At 41.0% G+C, this 19,741-nt stretch overlaps 1 protein-coding gene across 1 annotated transcript in view; it reads left to right on the forward strand.

Annotated features, from left to right (window-relative positions):
• Positions 1 to 2,661: 2,661 nt before the first annotated feature.
• Positions 2,662 to 19,741, forward strand: part of KPNA3 (karyopherin alpha 3 (importin alpha 4)) — an 84,363-nt gene continuing 67,283 nt past the window's right edge. Inside the window, exon 1 of the mRNA XM_012648948.1 lies at positions 2,662 to 3,144. Within this exon, the coding sequence (XP_012504402.1) occupies positions 3,076 to 3,144 (69 nt within the window). The 5' untranslated portion in view covers positions 2,662 to 3,075. The remainder of the gene's footprint in view (positions 3,145 to 19,741) is intronic.

The raw sequence follows: 19,741 nt of genomic DNA on the forward strand, positions 1-19,741 counted from the left end.
TGGGGCCAAGTGGTCTTGCCACTGGAACCTGTGGCTCTAGATCAATTTCTGGGTATCAGGGCCCTGGGATTCACTGCTGACATGGCCACGCCTGCTCCCAGGGTCTTCTGCTAGGCCTCTTGCCTGGGTCTACTACCCTCCTGGGAGCATATCATGCCACTGCTTTGTACATCCCTAGGCCTGAGTGATGGCCAAGGGGCACCTCTTGAGGTGGGTAGGGGAATGTAGCTAACACTTTAAGGGTGAGTGGGCAAGACTTAAACATTGTGGGTAAGAGTATGCACATGTGTTCTTAAGGGGTGTTTCATTGTGGGATAGAGCCGGGACATGGAAGAGAAGAGGACCAAACAGTGGGCTGTGGGCTGGCATCCAGCCCTCCTTGTGCCGCCACATGCTGGATCTGAACTTCAAGAAGTCAGGAGACTTAAATTTGAGCCCAGACTTCCAGGTTGTTAAGGAGGTGCATCTGTCAATGTTGGAGGTCAGAATATATTTTATTTATGTTTATAAGCCTGATTTACAACTTTTAAACATTTAGACATATGTAGACCTCCATTTGCAGTCTTGCCTAGAGCCCCTCAAAAGTCAGGAGTCTTAGGAATTGGCAGGTTATAAAGGCCTCCCTATCGTGAGCTATGGGCTTCTTTCACTTTTTTTAATTAACACCCACTACACTTTTTGTGTGACTACTTGTTTTATTGTCTGTCTTCTCTGATAGACATGAAACTGTGTGGAGGTAGGACCCAGGCTGTTTACAAATGTATTCTAATGAATGATACAAAGTGCACACTAAAGATGTCTAAAACCCTAAAATGAGTGATGAAATACTTACACATTTGATGACAGAAAATAGAGTGAAGAGAGGTGGTATAAGGGAATAAAGTAACCTGAAAAGAGAATACTTGCAAAATTATAATAGACTGATCAACAGTCTGAAAATTTCTCTCCCAATCAAGGAGAGTGGCAAACACAACTTCCATCTCTTTAAGAACCAGAGTTGAGCCAATGTAGTCATCCTAAGTCATAGGTGATGTGCGTATGTGTTTTTTTTCCTTCAAATGAGTGATTAGACTTAAGATCAGCAGTTGCAAACTGAGGGCTTGATGTTCTGAAGTGATTGAACCACTGAAGTACATTAAAAAATGTGAATTAACATTTAAAAATAAAAAGAATCCAGCTTTTTGTTTGTCCTTCTGGCAACACCGGGCCACAGTCCAATACTACACAATGGTCTGAAGCCTGTGTTTATTAACAGGCCATATCCTACCACTCACCAGATGAACACCCCTGGACATAGCCTGGCAACCACAGACTCTGAATTCCTGACTCCTGGGCCTTGGGCTCTTTAAGGCCCCTTTGCTTTGAAGATTTTATTATTATTATTATATTTTATTTTATTATATTATTATTATTATTTTTATACACAGGGTCTTGCTCCATGGCCCAGCCTGAGTACAGTGGTGTAATGATAGCTCACAGCAGCCTTGAATGCCTAGGCTCAAGCAATCCTCCTGCCTCAGCCTCTCAAGTAGCTGGGACTACGGGCATGTGCCACCATGCCCAGCTCATTTTTCTTATTTTTTGTAGAGATGGGGTCTCACTATATTGCCCAGGCTGGTCTTTAACTCCTAGCCTCAAGCGGTCCTTTTACTTTGGCCTTCCAAAGTGCTGGGATTATAGGTGTGAGCCACCATATCCCACCATGTTGTCCTCTTCAACAGATTTCTCCACGGTATATTTTACCAACCTTTGACCTCAGTTCATTTGAATTATATGTACTATAACATTACATATTGGCTCATATCTACTATCAATTCTGAAAATGAATTATTTTACATATAATCAAGTGAAGCCCACCTGCTCCAGAAAGCAGCAGTGCAATCCATCCAAATTTCCCTCTGTCATTCCTTCCATGCCCCTGAGGGGAGAAGCTAGGCTGCAGACTCTTCGGACCCGAGTTGACTGCTGCCTGAAGGCTAAGATTATGCGTGATGGTGGAACAAGAGGTGTTGGGGGCACAGAAATACAGGAGGTGCTAGAGTTATGGTTGCCGACCGGGGCTTGGAAGGATGATAAAGAAACCGGTAGACACTAGAGTGCTAATTTGTTCAACAAGTATTTATTGAGTACCTACGATGTGCCAGCCACTGTTTTACACGAGAGATTCGGCAGTAAACCAACCAAAGTTTCTGCTTTTATTGAGCTTAATTCCAGTGCGGGAAGCCAGGTAACACACACATAAACACGTATATCACATACATACCTATGTACGAGTCAGGAAATAAGTGCCATTTATAAAACTAAAGCAGAGCGAGGGAACAGCAAATGAGGGTGGCTGCTATAGGAGATCCGGAAAAAGCGACAGAACAAAGCACGCGCGGTGGCTTTTTGCAATTTTCTAGCTACAGGGAGCAAAGTGCGCTCCCAGGAAGCCCCGCCCTCTCCCTCCTGATAGGGCGCAAGGTGCCATCTCCAGGGAAGCTCCTCCCTTTCCCCCGCCCAGAGGCGGCCTTGGGGGCGGGACTTCGTGGCCGGCGCTCAAAGCACGCCGCGCAGGGAGCCGCGCGCACAGGGATCCCGGCGTTCTCCTCGCTGTCTTTCGGCACGGAGACTTACTCCGGCCGGAGCCTGGCATGCTGGGAAGTGTAGTTGCTGACCGCCGCCCCGCGTCTGGGGAGCAGTAAAACCCGCAAAGTCTGGCTCCCTTTCTGGCACCAGACTTGCAATACCGAGGGGCTGTGGAGAAACCTTGTGAGGAGCAGGGCAGGGTCATCCCAAGAAACAACCGGGAACGTCCCGCCCAGCTAGCGCCCAAGTCGGCCACCGCCCCCGGTCACGTGTCCCCAGCCTCCGCGGGCGCGCGCCGCTCCTCAGCACCGTTCCCGCCCCGCCCGGCCCGGCCGTTGGCCCGCGCCTCCCCCGGCGCTGCTGCCACCTCGCGCTCGGAGGCGTCACAGAACGTGCTCTCCTCCCCTCCGCCTCCCTCCCTCTGCCGCTCTCCCCCTCCCCCTCCCGCGCCAAGACTCGCCGCCGCCGCAGCCGCAGGAGTAGCCGCCGCCGGAGCCGCGCGCAGCCATGGCCGAGAACCCCAGCTTGGAGAACCACCGCATCAAGAGCTTCAAGAACAAGGGCCGCGATGTGGAAGTGAGTGCGCTTCCGCGGTCTGGGCCCGCCCGGCAGCGCCGGCCGGGCAACGGCAGGGAGGGGCGGGGGGCCGGCGCTGGGCTTGTTCTCGCCGGCTTGTGGTCGGTCGGAGTTGGCCGCCGCCTCCGGTCACCGTGGGCCCGGGCTGGGCGGAGCGGGCAGCGGGTCGCGGGCTGGGCTGCAGCCACCCTCCTGAGCTGCCGGCGCCGGGACCTGGAAATGCCGGGGTTTCGGCCCCGTCACGCGGGCGCGGCCTGGTGTCGGCGAGGAAGGGATGTGGAGCTGAGGCGGGGTCCGCGGGCCGGGGCCGCGCGGACGAGCGGGGATGCTGCCGCCCTGGCCCGCCGACCGCCCTTCCGAGGGGGCGGTGGCGGCTTGCGCCCGCTGCCCATGCACCCTTCCGCCCGGGGCAGCCCCCTTAGTGCCTCCCGCGCTGCCGCACATGGAGCCTCGGCTCTGCGGGTCCCAGCTCCTACCTTCTGTGAGCCGGGCCCAGGCGGGCGGTGGCGGCCCGCAGAGGGGGGTGGGGACCAGCCGGGTAACTGACTTGTTTGAGGGTGATGAATGGGGGAGGGTAGGATGCGCCAGGACCATTTTCTTATATTCCAATGCTGTCCTTTGGACTAGTCGAGCTGAGCTTTTCCAGCTCATACTCCTGCTACTGCTGGCATTTGGAGCGAGCCGAAGGTGGACAATAGTTTGCCATCTATTGTGTGGAGGCTTCGGAAAAGAGGTTGTTGCGATCCCCGCGCATAGGACCTGTTTTCTTAGCTTCTCTTGGAGTGGGGGTGTGCACAGGATGATCATTTCTTTGACATGTTTTACTGAAATAAATTGGATGCATAGGTTCATACGTCCTTTTATATCCTCTTGCTCCAAGCTGGTAGGATTTCCAAGTGGTTGCAAAACTGTAAACATTCATCGTGGTCACTCAGTTCGTTGCTACTCAGCGTGTTGCCATTGTCTCATTAAGGTGACATTAGCAGGTACTATTTGCAAACTCGGCTTATTGAGGCAGCGCTAGAGGTCCCTCTGCAGCTACTAAAAGCAATGAAGTATAATGCACAAACTTCCCTGGGACTGTGACCTTTGGATTTGTTAGGGGGAAAATGGTTTTAAGGCCACAGCTTCCTTTTCTAATACTAGGTGACATGACTTGCAGTTCTGTAATTTTTGCTGAGGGGCCAGTGTGATTAAGAAGTGTGTAATATGTCCTGTATTTAGGAAGTTTGTAGGGTAAATATACCATTCAGCCTTCTATTTTGTAGAGAAACAAATTCAGGCCGTTTGTCAGAGCTACAAAATTAAATACTAATTGGAAAAAACCTAGGGAATTGCCATGAGACAAATAAAGGTCATCTGTCTCTTTCCTGATAGTGGTTAAATATCCTTTGTGAGAAGTACTTCTAAGCAAAAGTGAAACTTAAGAATAGGAACAAGAAATTTTGGAACTGCCTCCTGTTACTGGTCTACTTGATGACAAGAGTTTATTTTGAACTTTTCCCATTAGTAATTTTTCTTGAAAAGTTACTTTTATAAGTAAAAACTTAATTTAGTTTGAAAAATACTGTTTATACAGAAAAACTAATAATATTCTTAGATATTGGCACAGGTTTTTGTCTTATTTGCTTCTTTTATTGTATTCTGGGAGCTCAGTTATCACAGCCCTTAGTGAGGACCTCTGCACGTAATAGGTACACAACGAATATTTGCTGATGATGGTCAGAATGTAACCAGTGACTTCCAGATGCCTGAGAAAGACAGCATGGTTGCTAAAGCATTCATCCTAATACTGGTCACAATGTTACATTTCCCAGTATACATTAAGGTAACTAAGGCATGAAATAGCAGGCATTCAAATGGTCCTTCTGTGTGGGAGACATTATACTAAGAGTTTCATGATACCTCATTTGATCTGTATAACAACTTTATGAACTAGGTATGGCATTATCCCCACTTCACATGAGGAAAGTACTTTAGCTGTGGAACCTCAGAGTGCTTATGTAGCCTGCACAAATCACAAGGTAGGGATGAGCATTTTCACCAATTGTCTATTGAGTATCTAACAATGTTAGGTTTTGGGGGTACAATAATAATATGCAGTCTGTACCTCAAGGGGTTTACAATGGGAGTACTTTTACAATACAGTACATCAATAAGTGCTACGATATAGGTATTCTGAAAATGCATGAAACCACCATACTTGGAGCTGGACAGGGGAGGTGTTCTGGTTGATTCTTAATGGATGAATAGGAGTGAGCAGATTCTGAAGGATGAAAGAAAGTTGGCCAGGCAAAGGGCAGGAGAATTGTATGGGGAAGGAAGGGGTATTCCAGACTCAAGGGAACCATAATTGAAGAGTCCTGAGAGAATGTCTTAGGACTGCCAAGGCTGCCAGAGAGAAAAGGGAGGGCTAGAGATGTGACCGAAGGGTAAGCTGGGGTCAGATCTGATCAAGGGCCTTTCTTGTGGATTTAGGCATAACTAAGTCTAGATGACATGTCTAATTTAGTCTTATCCATTAGACTCTGTTATTACATTAGAAACGCAGCACAACTTAGCTCTGTAACTAAGTAGTTGTAATTGTCAGGCTGTTCCAAAACAGTGAGATGCACTTTGATAAGATATGATTCCTATCTTTTCACATACAGGATAGACAAAAGATAAAATATGTTATAAATTATATAACCAGCTAATGTACAAATGAGATGCTAGGTGCAAGAATTAAAATACATATTTTCTAAAGAAAATAAAGGGTAGAGTTATATGCCAGGGAATTGTGATTACAGAGAGGGTCAAGGAAGAAAATCATTGCATGTTAGTCAAGAGTGACCTCTTAGAAGAGAGACTTTAAGAGGTTTTAGAAGAGAAAAAAATGAGGTTGATGAATCTTCAGAAAGTATGTACCAAACCTGAAAGGGGCACATGAATTAGCGAATAAAGATGGGGGCAGTAATTAGATTAGGGAGTGAAAAGGTGAGACTTCCAGATGGCCCTTGTTTGTCTGAGAATGTCTTGTGGCAGAGTTGCTTGAAAGCTTTTTCTTGATAGGGAGAGCTGAAGGACTTCATTCTCAAGCAAAGAGAAGATGTAACATGATTAGAGCAATGGAAAAGGGTGACAGGGCAGTAACATTTAGAATTGGTTCTGGAGAAATAGTGCTGTTATCTGGTCTGCAAGGAGGAAGTTTTTCCAAAAAATTGAGACTAGCGATGGCCACAACCTGGAATGAGGATTTGATGATCCTCTTCCTCTGTGTAAAGCTCACTGAGGAGAGAGGGGATGTATAGGTTATTCTGAGGTTTACAGATGGAGGTAGGGGAGGGAGTAATTATCACTGACAGCAATTTGGAGCCTGGGTACAGGAATGGATTTTGTAGCTAAAACTAAGAAGTACATAGTGAAAAGGAAACTCTTAATTACTTTTATTTGGTCTGAGACCCAAAGAAGTAAAAGCTGGAAATCAAGAAGGGGGGAGGGAGGAGGAGGGGAGGGGTAAAAACCTACCTAACAGATACAGTGAACAATATTCAGGTGATGGGCACACTTATAGCCCTGACTAAAGCATTATAAAGCTATCCATGTAACAAAAACATTTGTGCCCCCTCAATATTTTGAAATAAAAAAATAATTAAAAAAATAATATCAGACCTTTTCATGTAAGGCATTATTTTTTTTCTTTTTTTAAAAAAATATTTAAAACTTTTCAAATAAACTCACAGAAAAGTGCACAAAACAGAAATGTTCTGTTTAATGAATCCTTGTAAATTACACACTCAGGAACTGCCATCCGGTTAACTTTTCTTTTTCTTGCTCCTGTATATCCCAAAGATGTGAGTAACAGTAACTAATAATAATTGTTTTAAAAACCTTAACATTCGTTGTATGAAGTACTAAGTGCTAAGTACTTTATATGGTTTATTTATTTGTCTTCACAACAGTCCTATCAAGTAGGTACTGATATTATCCCCATTTACTGCTGAGGAAACTTGAGGCCTACAGCTCTTAAGTAACTAGGCCTAAGTCATCTGATAGGAAGTGGCAGAGCCTGGCCTTATATCAAAACTATGACACTATGACACTAAAGCCAGGACGTTTGTTCACTGTGCTGTACTCCATTGAGGAGAATCTAAGACTTGACATGTGTGAAGCATGTCTGAAAGTTGGGTAATGAGGAAAATATTGACGAAATCTTGACTATATCACAGAATCCCTATTTTGGTATTTTAAAACCTTGCTCATAAAAATTTTTTGACATACTGTTTATCATTTATTTGCCTTTTTTTCTTTTTATTATTGCAAAGTTTTCCTTCTTACTAGCAAGAGCCAGTTAGTTAGGCTTACCGAAAAATGATAACCCATATCCTTGGCCTTAACACTTGAACTTTGTGCTTTAGTTTATAATACTAGGGATAAATTACCCTGCAAATTCAACTAGCCCTCCCAAATTTGGTTCTCTCTGGAACCTCTGTTGGTAAATGGTACTAACTGTCAAATTTAAAGCTTTATCTTTGACTCCCTTTTCTTCCCTTCTGTCACCCTTCTTTGTATTCGTCACCTGAAGAGCCCCCATATTTTTACCTATGTTACCAGCCTTACTGCCCCTAGTTTAGACCCTTTTTACTCTCACCTGCACAAGCGTCCAGGTACCTAGTTTTCCTGTCTTCAGCATCTTCTCTCCTCAGTGTATGTTGTGGATTGATCTTTCTAAATTGTTTCCATGTTACTTTCCACTCCTTTTATCCTGACTTCAGGATAAAAGTGCTTGGCATGCCACTACAGATAATTCCACCTAAGGCCCTACCTTTTCCACCTCACCTACCGCTTTTTCTCATGTTTCTTTTGTGCCAGCCATGATAAAGTACTTGAGATGATTGAGTAACCGTACAGTTTCCTCTCTTTGCCTTTGTACATGGTGTTCTACTCTATGGCTTCTTTGGCTGTCTGTTGAGAGGGGCTCACTCTGACACTCTGTCTTCCCTCAGACTCCTTCAAATATCTCTGGAACACCAAGGTTACAGTTCTGTCACACCATGTTATTCTCGTTAAAAAAAAAACAAAAACTCTTCAGAAGTTCTCCATAAGGCCTTTCCTGACTAACTAGTTTGACACCATCAGTCCCTATTCTTTTCCTTCTCTCTTAATGCCTTTCTAAGTGAATTTTCCTTCACTTATTTGGAATAAGTTGCTGTGATATACAACAAATTCTGTGTGTGTATAGCTATTAAAAGTGTGTGGGCTCTGCCAAGACCCCCAATGACGGTAGGTGTCTTGGGCTAGGCCTTTAGTGAACAGTACATACAATTTAATAAATACTCTTTGAGAGGAGAGACTAGATGCACTTGAAAAAACTCTACATTTGGGAGTGAAAGGTACAATATTACTCTAAGATATTAATCATTTCTTTTGGTGCTAACTCCATGGCGTTGATACTGTTGCCTAGTCTTCCTTTGACAGTCCGTTCTGCTACAGTGTATTTCTGTAACATGAACTCATACTTGAGTGGTAACTAGTGGAATGATGTTAGTTAATGCAAAGCTTATATTGGTTCATATTGATTTTACCAGCACATTAATGTTTAGCACTCCCGAATAACAGTAGATGAACACACAGAAACACGGTTGAACAGAGCAAGCCCAGGAGTATACACATTGCCCATTCCCCCATATTCTGCCTCTGGGCTCTATTTAACCACATGCTTTTTGTCTTAAAGGTGCTTAAGACCATCCTGGTGCATTTCCCTTTCTTCCTCAGTTCGGGAATCTCTATGTCATACAGCAGATACACTGTAATGTTCTTTTCTTGAATTCACTTTAACAGGGCATATATTCTCTCCTGGTCCTTCTACCTCTTGGATTACTCTTTTTTAGCCAGCTTTTCCAACTCTTCTTCCTACCCATTGCATGTAGGCATGATTTGGGATTCTGTCTGTGACAATCTTCTCTATAGACAGTTTTTCTTGCTCACATCAGCAGCTCCCTTGGCTTTAATCATCATTTCAGTGTGGGGGGACTTAAATCTCATTTAATCATCTGCTGGAAATTATTCACATGAGCATCTCTTTAGCTTCTCAAGCTCAAAGTGTTTAAAGCCATGTTCTGCCTTTGTTTTTTATTTTTTTCTTTTTTCTGTTTATGGCATCATCACCCTCACTGTGACCTGAATTTGAAACTCGAGAGGCTTCTTGGACTCCTTTCTCATCTTCCACATTCAGTCAGATGCCAGTCATGTTGCTTGAATCTCTGTCCTGTCTCTGGATTGTGGCCCTGCCTCTCTATTCCACTGCCTCCAGCCTACTTTAGGCCTTATTACCTATCACCTTGCAGTTTAAAAATTGACTCCAAAGTGGTGGTCTTCCCTCAGTTGATGAGATCTTTTTCAGTGAGCCTCATGCCTGGTTATTTCTCCAGATTCAACCTTTCCTCCCCCCGACCCCTACCTCCTTAAGCTCTAGAAACACTGAACTTCTTATATGCTTATACATAATCTGGAATCTTGCCCGCCCCTCCTCGCCAGTGCTATTTCTATTCTCAGGGCGATCTTGCTGACTGGAATATCCTTCCCTGCCTCCTGTTGCCTGGCTAATTCCTTCCCCTTTTAAATACTCAGCTCTGGGTTAGGTACCATTCTTTGATCCTGGAAGAACTCTGAGTATATCTTATTGTAATTATGATAATTTATTGTAATTATGTTTTGTCTGTTTCTCCTACTAGATTGTGAGCTTTTTGAGGGCACAGACTATATCTTCATTGTCTACTACTTAGTACAATGGCTGGGAAACAGTAAGAACGAAAATATTCCTTGAATAGATATATTCATACTAGCCACCACGGACACTGTAATTTTACTAAAGTATATTTTTGAACCGAAACTTTTAATCTTTTAGTTCCTTTTTCTTCTACTTCCCAAATTGAATCCAAACTTTGTGTTAGGACAGTTAAAGTGCTGGGAGAATAAGGCCCATGCAGTAGTGAATTAGTAATTAAGGCTAATTTGTATGGCTGAATAACATTCCATTGTATGTATGTACCACATTTTGTTTATCCAGTCATCCGTAGATGGATACTTGTGTTGCTTCCAACTTTTGGCTATTGTCCCCTCACCATGTTTTAAATGCCATTAATTTGTTGAAGAAATCAGGTCATTTTCTTATATTAAATTGTAGTGTATGAAATCGCCATTTTTGAGGTTCAATACAGCAAAGTATCGGAATTTCATATGGTTCAGCCTAATACAATGTCCTAATTACTGGATTTGTGTGTTTCCTTGCGGTGTTGCTTAATTTTTCCTCCTGTTTCTCACCACTGTTCAGATTTTCTGTAAACTGGAAGTTTGATTTAAAGGCTTTATTAGCTTCAGGTTAAGCATTTTTAATTTTTTTTTTAAAAAAACTAAAATTGGTGATAGCATATACTTCAGTAACCTGACTTTTTGATATCCAGTAAAGGAATTACAAAATGTATTTCTAGAAAATCTAACTGCAGAGTCGTTGGGATTCACTTTATAACACCACTCCTAAACTGATTTTTCGTTTTGTTAGCATAAGGTTTGGCTATACCATTGGCCCCCAGTATCTGAGGGCTTGGACGCAGAACTTGTGGATTCGAAATGCTAACTGTGCTATGCCACTTTACTGAAGGACTTGACCATCCACAGAGTTTGGTGTCCGAGGGGATTCCTGGAGCCAGTCTCCCGTGGATATTGAGGGACGACTTAAAGGTCTCTATTCCTTTATCCTGGAGGTAAAGGAATATTAAAAGTATAAGGAGGATATAGCTATCCTTTCTTGCAGTTTTGCTATTAGAAAAATTTTGTCACAGCTCAGCCAACATCACCAGTTAAATATGGTAAAATAAATCATGACTGTATTTACTTGGAATTAAGCATTCTGAACAGTTAGGTTTTCTGGGTTATGGAGTTTACATACCAAATTTTATTTTGAAATTTTTACAAACACTGAAATCTTTTCAGTGTTTCTGAAAATGTCCTATACCTTTCTCTTCCTTCTTGACATGTTTACCTGTGGTAGCCCCTATCTTTCTTTTTTATTTGATTCTTCTTATGTCCTAGTGACTTGGAAAACAGATTTATTAAACATTTATTTAGCATTTTCTATGTTCCAGGAAGAAATTGTTAAGCACCAAAGATTATAAATATGAAAATATTGTCTCTGATCTAGGGAAGATCATTTTAGTGGACGAGAATGATACCTTAAGCATATGCTTAGTGTACAGTGTGGTAAGTTCTATGATACAGGTACATAATTTGCAAAGTACTGTAAGAGTATAGAGAAAGGGAATGATTGACTGACTATACCTGGGGAAACTGAGTAAGGTTACACGGGTCATACTTGAGCTAGGTATTGAAAGATGAGTTTCCCAGTCAGAAAAAAAGATAGCATGAGTAATAGTGACTATCGGGGTCTTAAAAGCATGGCATGTTCAAGCCACAATTGATATGAGACCATTATATCCATTCCCCCTTCTTTTGGAAACAACATTCTGATTCGGTCTTTGGAAACTACTTTTCTGCTATTGGATATCTTGTGGTGGGATTTTTAATCTAGGTGCTCCTTCCTCCCTTGGTTAATTAAGGTACCTCACCTTTTTCTGGCTTATGCAAATTAGTCCAATCAAATTCTGTTCCTGGTGTTTAAATCTTAAGTGAGCTGATACTGGGCCCTAATTGATTTATCCTGAGAGAAGAACTGTGAAGGTAACCATCCATTAATTCTAGCTACCAGATCTGTGGGAGTTGCTTTCGTCCCTGTGTTTTCATAGGCCTGATTCTTCAGCTCTTCCTTTGATTCTGTGAATTGCCCTTTATCTTTCCAGTAAATTCTCCTGCCCCCCCTTTTTTCTCTTAAATTACCCCAAGTCAATTTCTGTTGTTTGCAACATAACTGTAAGGTGCTGTTTTGGTTTGCCTGGAACTGAGGGAATTCCCAGACACAGGACTTTCAGTGCTCAAACCAAGAAAGTCCTGGGCAAACTTGAATGAGTTGGTCTAATTGAAACATTTTGGGGCATAAACATAATGAGTTGTGGAATCCAAATGTTGTTCAGATGAAAATATTCAGTATGCAGCTGAAAACAAAGTGCACAGAACAAGCTTGCTCCAGTTATTTCACTCAGCAGCTATTGGAATTCTGAACCAAGTATGAGGAGTAAAACAGTGAAAATAATGATACCCAATAATTTTTGAGCACTTAACTATGTGCAAGGCACTTTGCTTGTAAGTATAATCTTAAATAATGCTTACCAAATTTCCATTATACAGATGAAGATAATAAGTTCAGTAATTTGCTTAAGAACATTACAACTGGGAAGGGACAGAACTGGCATTCAGTCCCAGATTCGCGACTTTAAAACCCCATGCCCCTAATAACCTTTCTTCTACTGTCCCTCAGGGTTCCTGCTCAAGAAATGTGTAGACCAGTATGGAGATGATATAAAAGCAAAGAAATACCTATTGTGATGGAAGTGTGTACTGAGTGCAGTGAGCATACTGTAGGGAAAGAATCACCCAGGTTGGCCTGGGTGGATCAGGGAAGGCTTCATGGAGGTGATTGTGATTAAGCTGAAAGTAGAAAAATGTGTAGGTATTTCTTTGGTGGTAAATCTTGCTTGGGTGGGCCTGGAAGTAAGAGACAGGATGATATGTTCTAAGGGAACTAAAGTAATTTGATATTTCTTACAGATAGAGAAGATTAGAAAGTTGGATAGGATGGGCAGGATCCAGATTGTGAAATACCTCTTCTCTGGGGAAAATTTTAAATAGGGAAGTGGATTTCTGCATTTAGAAATGCACAATAGGTTACTCCATAGGAGATGGATTGGTGAGGGTGAGAAGAGAGTTTGGGAGATTCTCAGGAATCTCAGAGATGGGTGGCCTGGCCACAGTGCTGACATCAAGAAGAGTTATTAGGACCATTCATTTGATGTATTTACCTTATAGAACAGCGGTTGGCAAACTTTGTCTGTAAAGGGTCGTAATATTTTTTAAAAGCCTAACTATTTTAGGCTTTGAGGGCTGTACTGTCTTTGTTGCAACTGTTCCAACTCTGTCTTGAGCACAAAAGCAGCTATAGGCAAACGGATGTGCCAGTGTTCCAGTAAAGTGTTATTTACAAAATCAGAGGGTGGGCTAGATTTGGCTCACAGGTCCTTCTAGGCTAATGTGGCCAATGGTGAAGATTTGAAAAATAGTTCGATCAGTGATTAGAATGAGATGATAATGTAGATGAGGGATTATAGGGATAAGAAGGAAAAAGGACCAGGGAGGAAAGAATCCTGAGGAACCACGTCATTTCAGGGGACTAGGTGAAAATGCCACTGAAGTAGGAGTCAGTAGGAAGCTTAGCAGGAAAGTGGTGTATCAGAACTTTAAGGGAGAAGGATTTCCTGAAGGAGGGGCAATAGTTGTAATATCAAATGCTACGGAGAGGAGCGATATGATGAGTTGTTAGGGAGGTGTGAAGTAAGAGATGTAAGTTGTGGTCAGGTCTTGAAGGGAACTCAGGTGGAAGGGACTTGGAAAAGCACAAACAGAAGTGAGGACCAGCTGCAGTAGGGTAGGTAAACTAGAAGAGATTAAGCCCGGTGGCGTCTATTTTCTTTGACAAAGTTATGTGTAGAGAATGAAGGGTCTAAGGTAATGCTTGAGGAAAGGTGATTGGGGGAATGCAAAATAGGACTTATCTAGGAAGGAGGGCCCAGCCGAGGTGACTGTTGTACATATTGTGTTTTGTTAACAGTTATGAACAATTTTCAGTTAATTGTATCAGACTTACCTATCAATGCACTCTGGATTATAGTTAGAATTTTTAAACAAATGTGAAGTGTAGATATCATAGTCAACTGAATTGTAAAAAATGAATTGAACTAGCAGAACATGGGAATTTAATGAGTCCAACTCCATTTTTTTCACACATGTGGAAAACTTTGGGCATAGAGAAATAATGTTGTACACTTACCTTATTGAACTCCTATGTACCATTTTAAAACAATTATAATTTGTGGTCAGTTCAGTTTTATTTATATCCCTGCCTTCTTCTACCCTTGCCTGGATGGATTATTTTGAAGGATAATCTGTCAATGTAATGTTTCATCTGCCAACATTTTAACATGTATGCCTAAAAGGTAAGATATATGGTATTTTCAGTGTTTACTTTCCTTTTAAAACATAACCTGCGATATGTTTTAAAAGAAAAAAACTCAAAACAATAATCGTTGTACCATTAAATATCCATTTAAAAGCATACTTTTGATATGAAATTTCAAAGTGAAAATACCTACTATTCTACCATACACTTTTAGACCAAAAAGAACCTTTTTGCCAGTTGTTTGGGGTTGAGATGTGACATAAGATATTGATAAATAATATTTTAAATATTTATTCCCCTCAACTTTCCAACCAAGAGAAAGGATAATTTTATCTCCCCAAAAATAGGCTGAGGATAACCTGTAGTTAATTTTTAACTTCCAAAGATGGTATAGAAATTATTACAGAATGAATGGACTATATGGAAATAAAGGCTTCTTGATATTTGCAGGGTTTTTTTTTTTTTTTTGCTTTGTGTTTTTTTTTAGCCTTTCAAAAAATTAATTCAAAGTTTTAAGATAAATTTATCATTTGACTTTAACATTACTTTTTTGCTTTTTTTTGTTTTTTTGAGACAGGGTCTTACCCTGTGATCCAAGCTGGAGTGCAGTGGCCTCATCATAGTTCACTGCAACCTCAAACTCATGGGCTTAAGTGATCCTCCTGCCTCATCCTCCTGAGTAGCTGGGTCTACAGGCATTTGCCAAAACAACCAGCTTATTTTTTTATTTTTTGTAGAGACAGAGTCTTGCTATATTGCTCAGGCTGGTCTCCAACTCCTGGCCTCAAGTGATCCTCCTGCCTCAGCCTCCTAAAGTGCTGGGATTACAGGCATGAGTCACTGTGCCTGGCCAATATTTGCTACATTTTGATAGTGATTTAACTTTCATTTTAAAAATGAAAATGACTAATGAATGTTGTACATTATCAGAAAAATTTTAAACACTTCATCTGTCTCCAGAATAGCCTGAAGTATTTCAGTTGACTTGAAGGCAGGCTTATACCACAAAGTTTTCTTATCAAATATAGAATCATCGAAATGATAGAGGGACAAAATTGGGATAGCAGTGAATTTGTGCTCCTGACCCTTCCTATGTTGAAATAACTTGGCCCTCCATATCTGTGGGTTTCGATTTGGTGGTTTCAACCAACTGTAAATTGAAAATATTGGGGGGGGAATAAAAAATAATGCAAATTTAAAAATATAATGTAATAACTATTTACATAGTATTTGTATTGGGTATTATAAATTATCTAGAGATGATTTAAAGTATATGGAGAAAGTGCATAGGTTATATGCAAATACTGTGCCATTTTATATAAGGGACTTGAGCATCCACAGATTTCGGTAAGGGAAACTCCTAGAACCTGTGTACTTTCTTTGCATTCCCTATTTCAGAATCACGAAAGGTAAAGATCCAACTCTTCTATCTTTGTGATATTTACAAAAGGTGTTAAGATTGACACTGTTGTTATTTTTCTTTTTTGTCTTTTCTTTCTTTTTTTTTTTTTTTTTGAGACAGGGTCTTGCTCTGTCACCAAGGCTAGAGTACTAGAGTGCAGTGGCATCATCGTAACTCCTTGCAACCTCAAACTCCTGGGCTTGAGCAATCTTCCTGCTTCAGCCTCCTAAGTAGCTGGGACTACAGGCGTGCCACCACACCTGGCTAATTTTTCTGTTTTTTTAGAGACAGGGTCTCGCTTTTGCTCAGGCTGGTCTTATACTCCTTAAGAGATCTTCTTGCCTTGGCCTCCCAGAGTGCTAGGATTACAGGCCTGAGCCACTGTACCTGGCTGTTATTTTTCTTTATTTAAGATAATAATAGAGAATTTGAGAGGTAGAAAGCTGAATAGTGTATGGAGGAAGGTAGCTGGGCAGGCTTTGAAATAGAGGGATTGGATAGTACATACACATTCCTCTTAACATTTGAATCTGCAGGAAAAAAGGAATTAGGTAGGCTGAGAAGGAGGATGATCATATTAGCTGAGTATTGGACTACAGATAGTAGAGATGCTACATGAATGATAGAGAAAAATTAGAAACTACAGTGTTAATCTCAGCTAGCAGAGAGCCGCAGACTGTGCAGTTAGTATCTTTTTATAAATTTGAACTGATTTTTTATACTTGAAACTACTTCCATAAATATCATACATACGTATCTTGATTTTGGAATGTTACATTATTGGGAATGTTTATGGAGACTTTTTAGATTTTGCAAAAATATTTAATTAACTTTAGCACCTGGTATTTTAAACAAGGGTCAGAAAAACATAGGAAATGGGTAGAATATTTCAATGAATATTTTGGGAATGGTGCTTGTATAACTTGTATACTAATCCAAATTAGTAGTTAAGTATCTATTCACTTATTATATTTCTATTTATTCTCCTTACTAATATATTTTAAAGGCAAGGAGAAGGTGAAAATAAAAATTAAGACTCTAAATAAGGAAATCTCAGCATTCAGATATATTCACAAATTTTAAGGAGAAAGCTGGCAATTCCCGATTAGGGTTATCGTACTCCTCCTGTATAATGAGAATTCTTATTGGCTGAAATTCTTCAGTAGTAGTGAAAATAATTTAAAACACTTCTTTCTCCCCTAGGGCAATTTAAAGTTACTGTCAGGGACTATGGCAGGTAACAGCAGTGTGGTTTTCAGTTATTTCTTGAGTTCTGGGAACACAGTTTTTGCTTGGAATAAAGGAATTGATACTTGCTTGTTAAAATTCTATAATGGCTGGACATTTGCTTTTGTCTTCTAAATTTTGTTGGTGTGGGGCTGATGCAAACAAACATTTTTATGTATCCTGTTGAGCTTTTGGAACTTTGGAAAAGTGGGATATTTGAGACTTGGAACTAAATTAATCCAGTTTTGAAAAACAGATGGACAAAGTACATGGGCTATAGACTGTGATTATGGTGTAGTACAAAAAGCATTGTCACTGAATATGACTCACCCCAAGTTCAGATTGGACAAACATTTGTTGTGCAAACTGTGTTTTTTCAATATTGTGGAGCAGAGGGAAATAAAAATAAATGAGGCAAGATCCTTGCATTCAAGGGGCATTTAATTTAGTAGTGTAAATAATGCAGCTACCAATAACTATAAGACAGAATTCGGTAGTTTAATAAAAGTAAATGTGGTCTGGAAACATAGAGAAAGGACAGATGTGAATTACAGCCTTAGAGATTGGGAAGGCTTCATAGTGGAGATAACATGAACTGGGCCTTGAATGTTTCATGATTTCACTAAGATGTGTAGGTTAGAATAGCAGAAATAAATTTTTTTCTTAAGCTGGCTTATTTGTGCCAGTGTATATCATATGGATGAACTCCTGGAGACCCAGGGTATTAGCATGAGAGTCTGTTAGATCAATGTTTCCCATCTGGTTTGCTGCCCTAGGGGCCATTTGGGGAATTGGGCGCAGCCTTGTTCCTTTATCTCAGTATGCTGTATAAATATTTTCTCTGTGTGCCATGATGTGAAAGAGATTGGGAAGCACTATTTTAGCTTACTAAATATTTGTCTCATGGTAATAAGTTCTTCAGTACTGCGGTCCCCAACTCCTGGTCTGTGACCTGTTAGGGACTGGGCCACAGAGCTCTGCTGGAAAAACTTAGGAGGGGGCACACAGCAGGAGGTGAGTGGCCTAAGTGTCTGTATTTACAGCCATTCCCCTCCCCCTCACTCACATCACCACCTGAACTCTGCCTCCTGCCCCCCACCCTCCACACCTGGTCCGTGGAAAAATTTTCTTCCATGAAACTCGTCCCTGGTGCCAAAAAGGTTGGCTTTAGTATATTGTTTAGCTTTTGTCAAAAATAGCTAGAATACTTTCATAATAAGAGCACACTCCGAATTAGTTGTATTATTAATAGTTAGCAGTGTGGAGCCTTCTAATATATTAGACATTATTAGCTCCATGCACAGGTTAGGGGTCCCAGCCAGGTTTTTCACTTTCATTCTAAGTTTTTGTATTTGTGAACATGATGGCATTACATGAGGGCATGATATGTTTGTGGTCATGGCTAAGCTTTAAATAGAGTATAACCAAAATATCCCTTCCATATGCTTTTCCTCTGGTAAACACATTAAGTACTGAACCTATTTCTGAGAAAACTGTGTATACTATTTCACAGCAGTGCAGGTATTTGGGAAGGAGAAAGGTTGGGCAAATCTGTGTATGGTAAGGACAGCCTGAGAGGAAGTTCAGAGCTCCCTTACCCAAGAGGCAGAAAAGGGAGAAGAAGGAGCAAAAGAGAAACTTGCTTAAAGTTCTGAATTTACAACCCAGAGGAAGCCAGGCAGCTGGATGCCCAGACCTAGGTGTTATAGGAGCTCCCTAGTTGTGACTGCTGCCAAGTTTTGAATTCAGAATATAGCTGTGTAGATTCTTGGGACTGGGGCTGATGTGGCTTTAAATAATCTTTTTTCTTTTTTATTGGTTGTACTGAAGAGGAGAAATTGTAGTTTCAGCTGTCTTGTGTCAGGAAAAGGAACTAAAGGTGATTCTATGAAAGGGGTAGTTCTAGTGCTAGAGATTTTCAGAATGTGGTTAGTTCTTCTTTCTTTCTTTCTCTCTCTCTCTCTCTTTTTTTTTTTTTGGTAAGGTGGGAGAAACCTGGTGCCTAAGGCTGTTTTAGGGATCTTCAGAAAGATTCAGCACCTTCCTCTTCAGTCATCTGCCTGGTAGACTTTAGTAATGTTAGTTTGGCTTTATAACAATACTGTAAATAAAGTCACTTTACATGAACTCACTAGTCCTGATTATCATTGACACATAAAATGAACAAGTACAACATTAAAATAGGTGTCATGTAAACATTATTGTAAGTTTTACTTATTTATACCACTCTTGAAGGTTTGTTACTGACTGCTTATAAATTTAAAAAATTACAGGGAATATTTATCAACTGCCACAAGTGTTGATAAGCGACACAGATCCAAATGTATAATATAGTATTAACAGGAGAAAAAATTGAGATGATACGGGTAATTATGTATCATAGAAAAATTAATATTTGTGACAAATTAATTTAGGAAGGATTTAAAATAATTTTGAGTACTTCTCAGAATAATGGAACGTTTAAAAATTACAGAGGTAATCCACGTGTTTAGCTTGATTAGGTTTTTTTTTTTTTTTTTTTGAGCCAGGGTCTTGCTCTTTCTCCCATGCTAGAGTGCAGTGGTGCAATTATAGCTCACTGCAAACCTTAAACTCCTGGGCTCACACAGTCCTCTTGCCTCAGCCTTCTGAGTAGCTGGGACTACAGGCACGTGCCACCATGCCTGGCTGATTTTTCTATTTTTTGTAGAGATGGGGTCTTGCCCTTGCTCAGGCTGGTCTCAACTCCTGACCTCAAATGAACCTCCTGCCTGAGCCTCCCAAAGTGCTAGAATTAGAGGCGTGAGCCATGGTCAGCCACACTTGATGAGTTTTAACAAATAATTATCCCCCTCTTGCCACCATTACAGTGAAGATGTAGAATA

Source organism: Propithecus coquereli, unplaced genomic scaffold (genome assembly GCF_000956105.1).
Source record: "Propithecus coquereli isolate 6110/MARCELLA unplaced genomic scaffold, Pcoq_1.0 Scaffold11, whole genome shotgun sequence".
Taxonomy (NCBI): domain Eukaryota; kingdom Metazoa; phylum Chordata; class Mammalia; order Primates; family Indriidae; genus Propithecus; species Propithecus coquereli.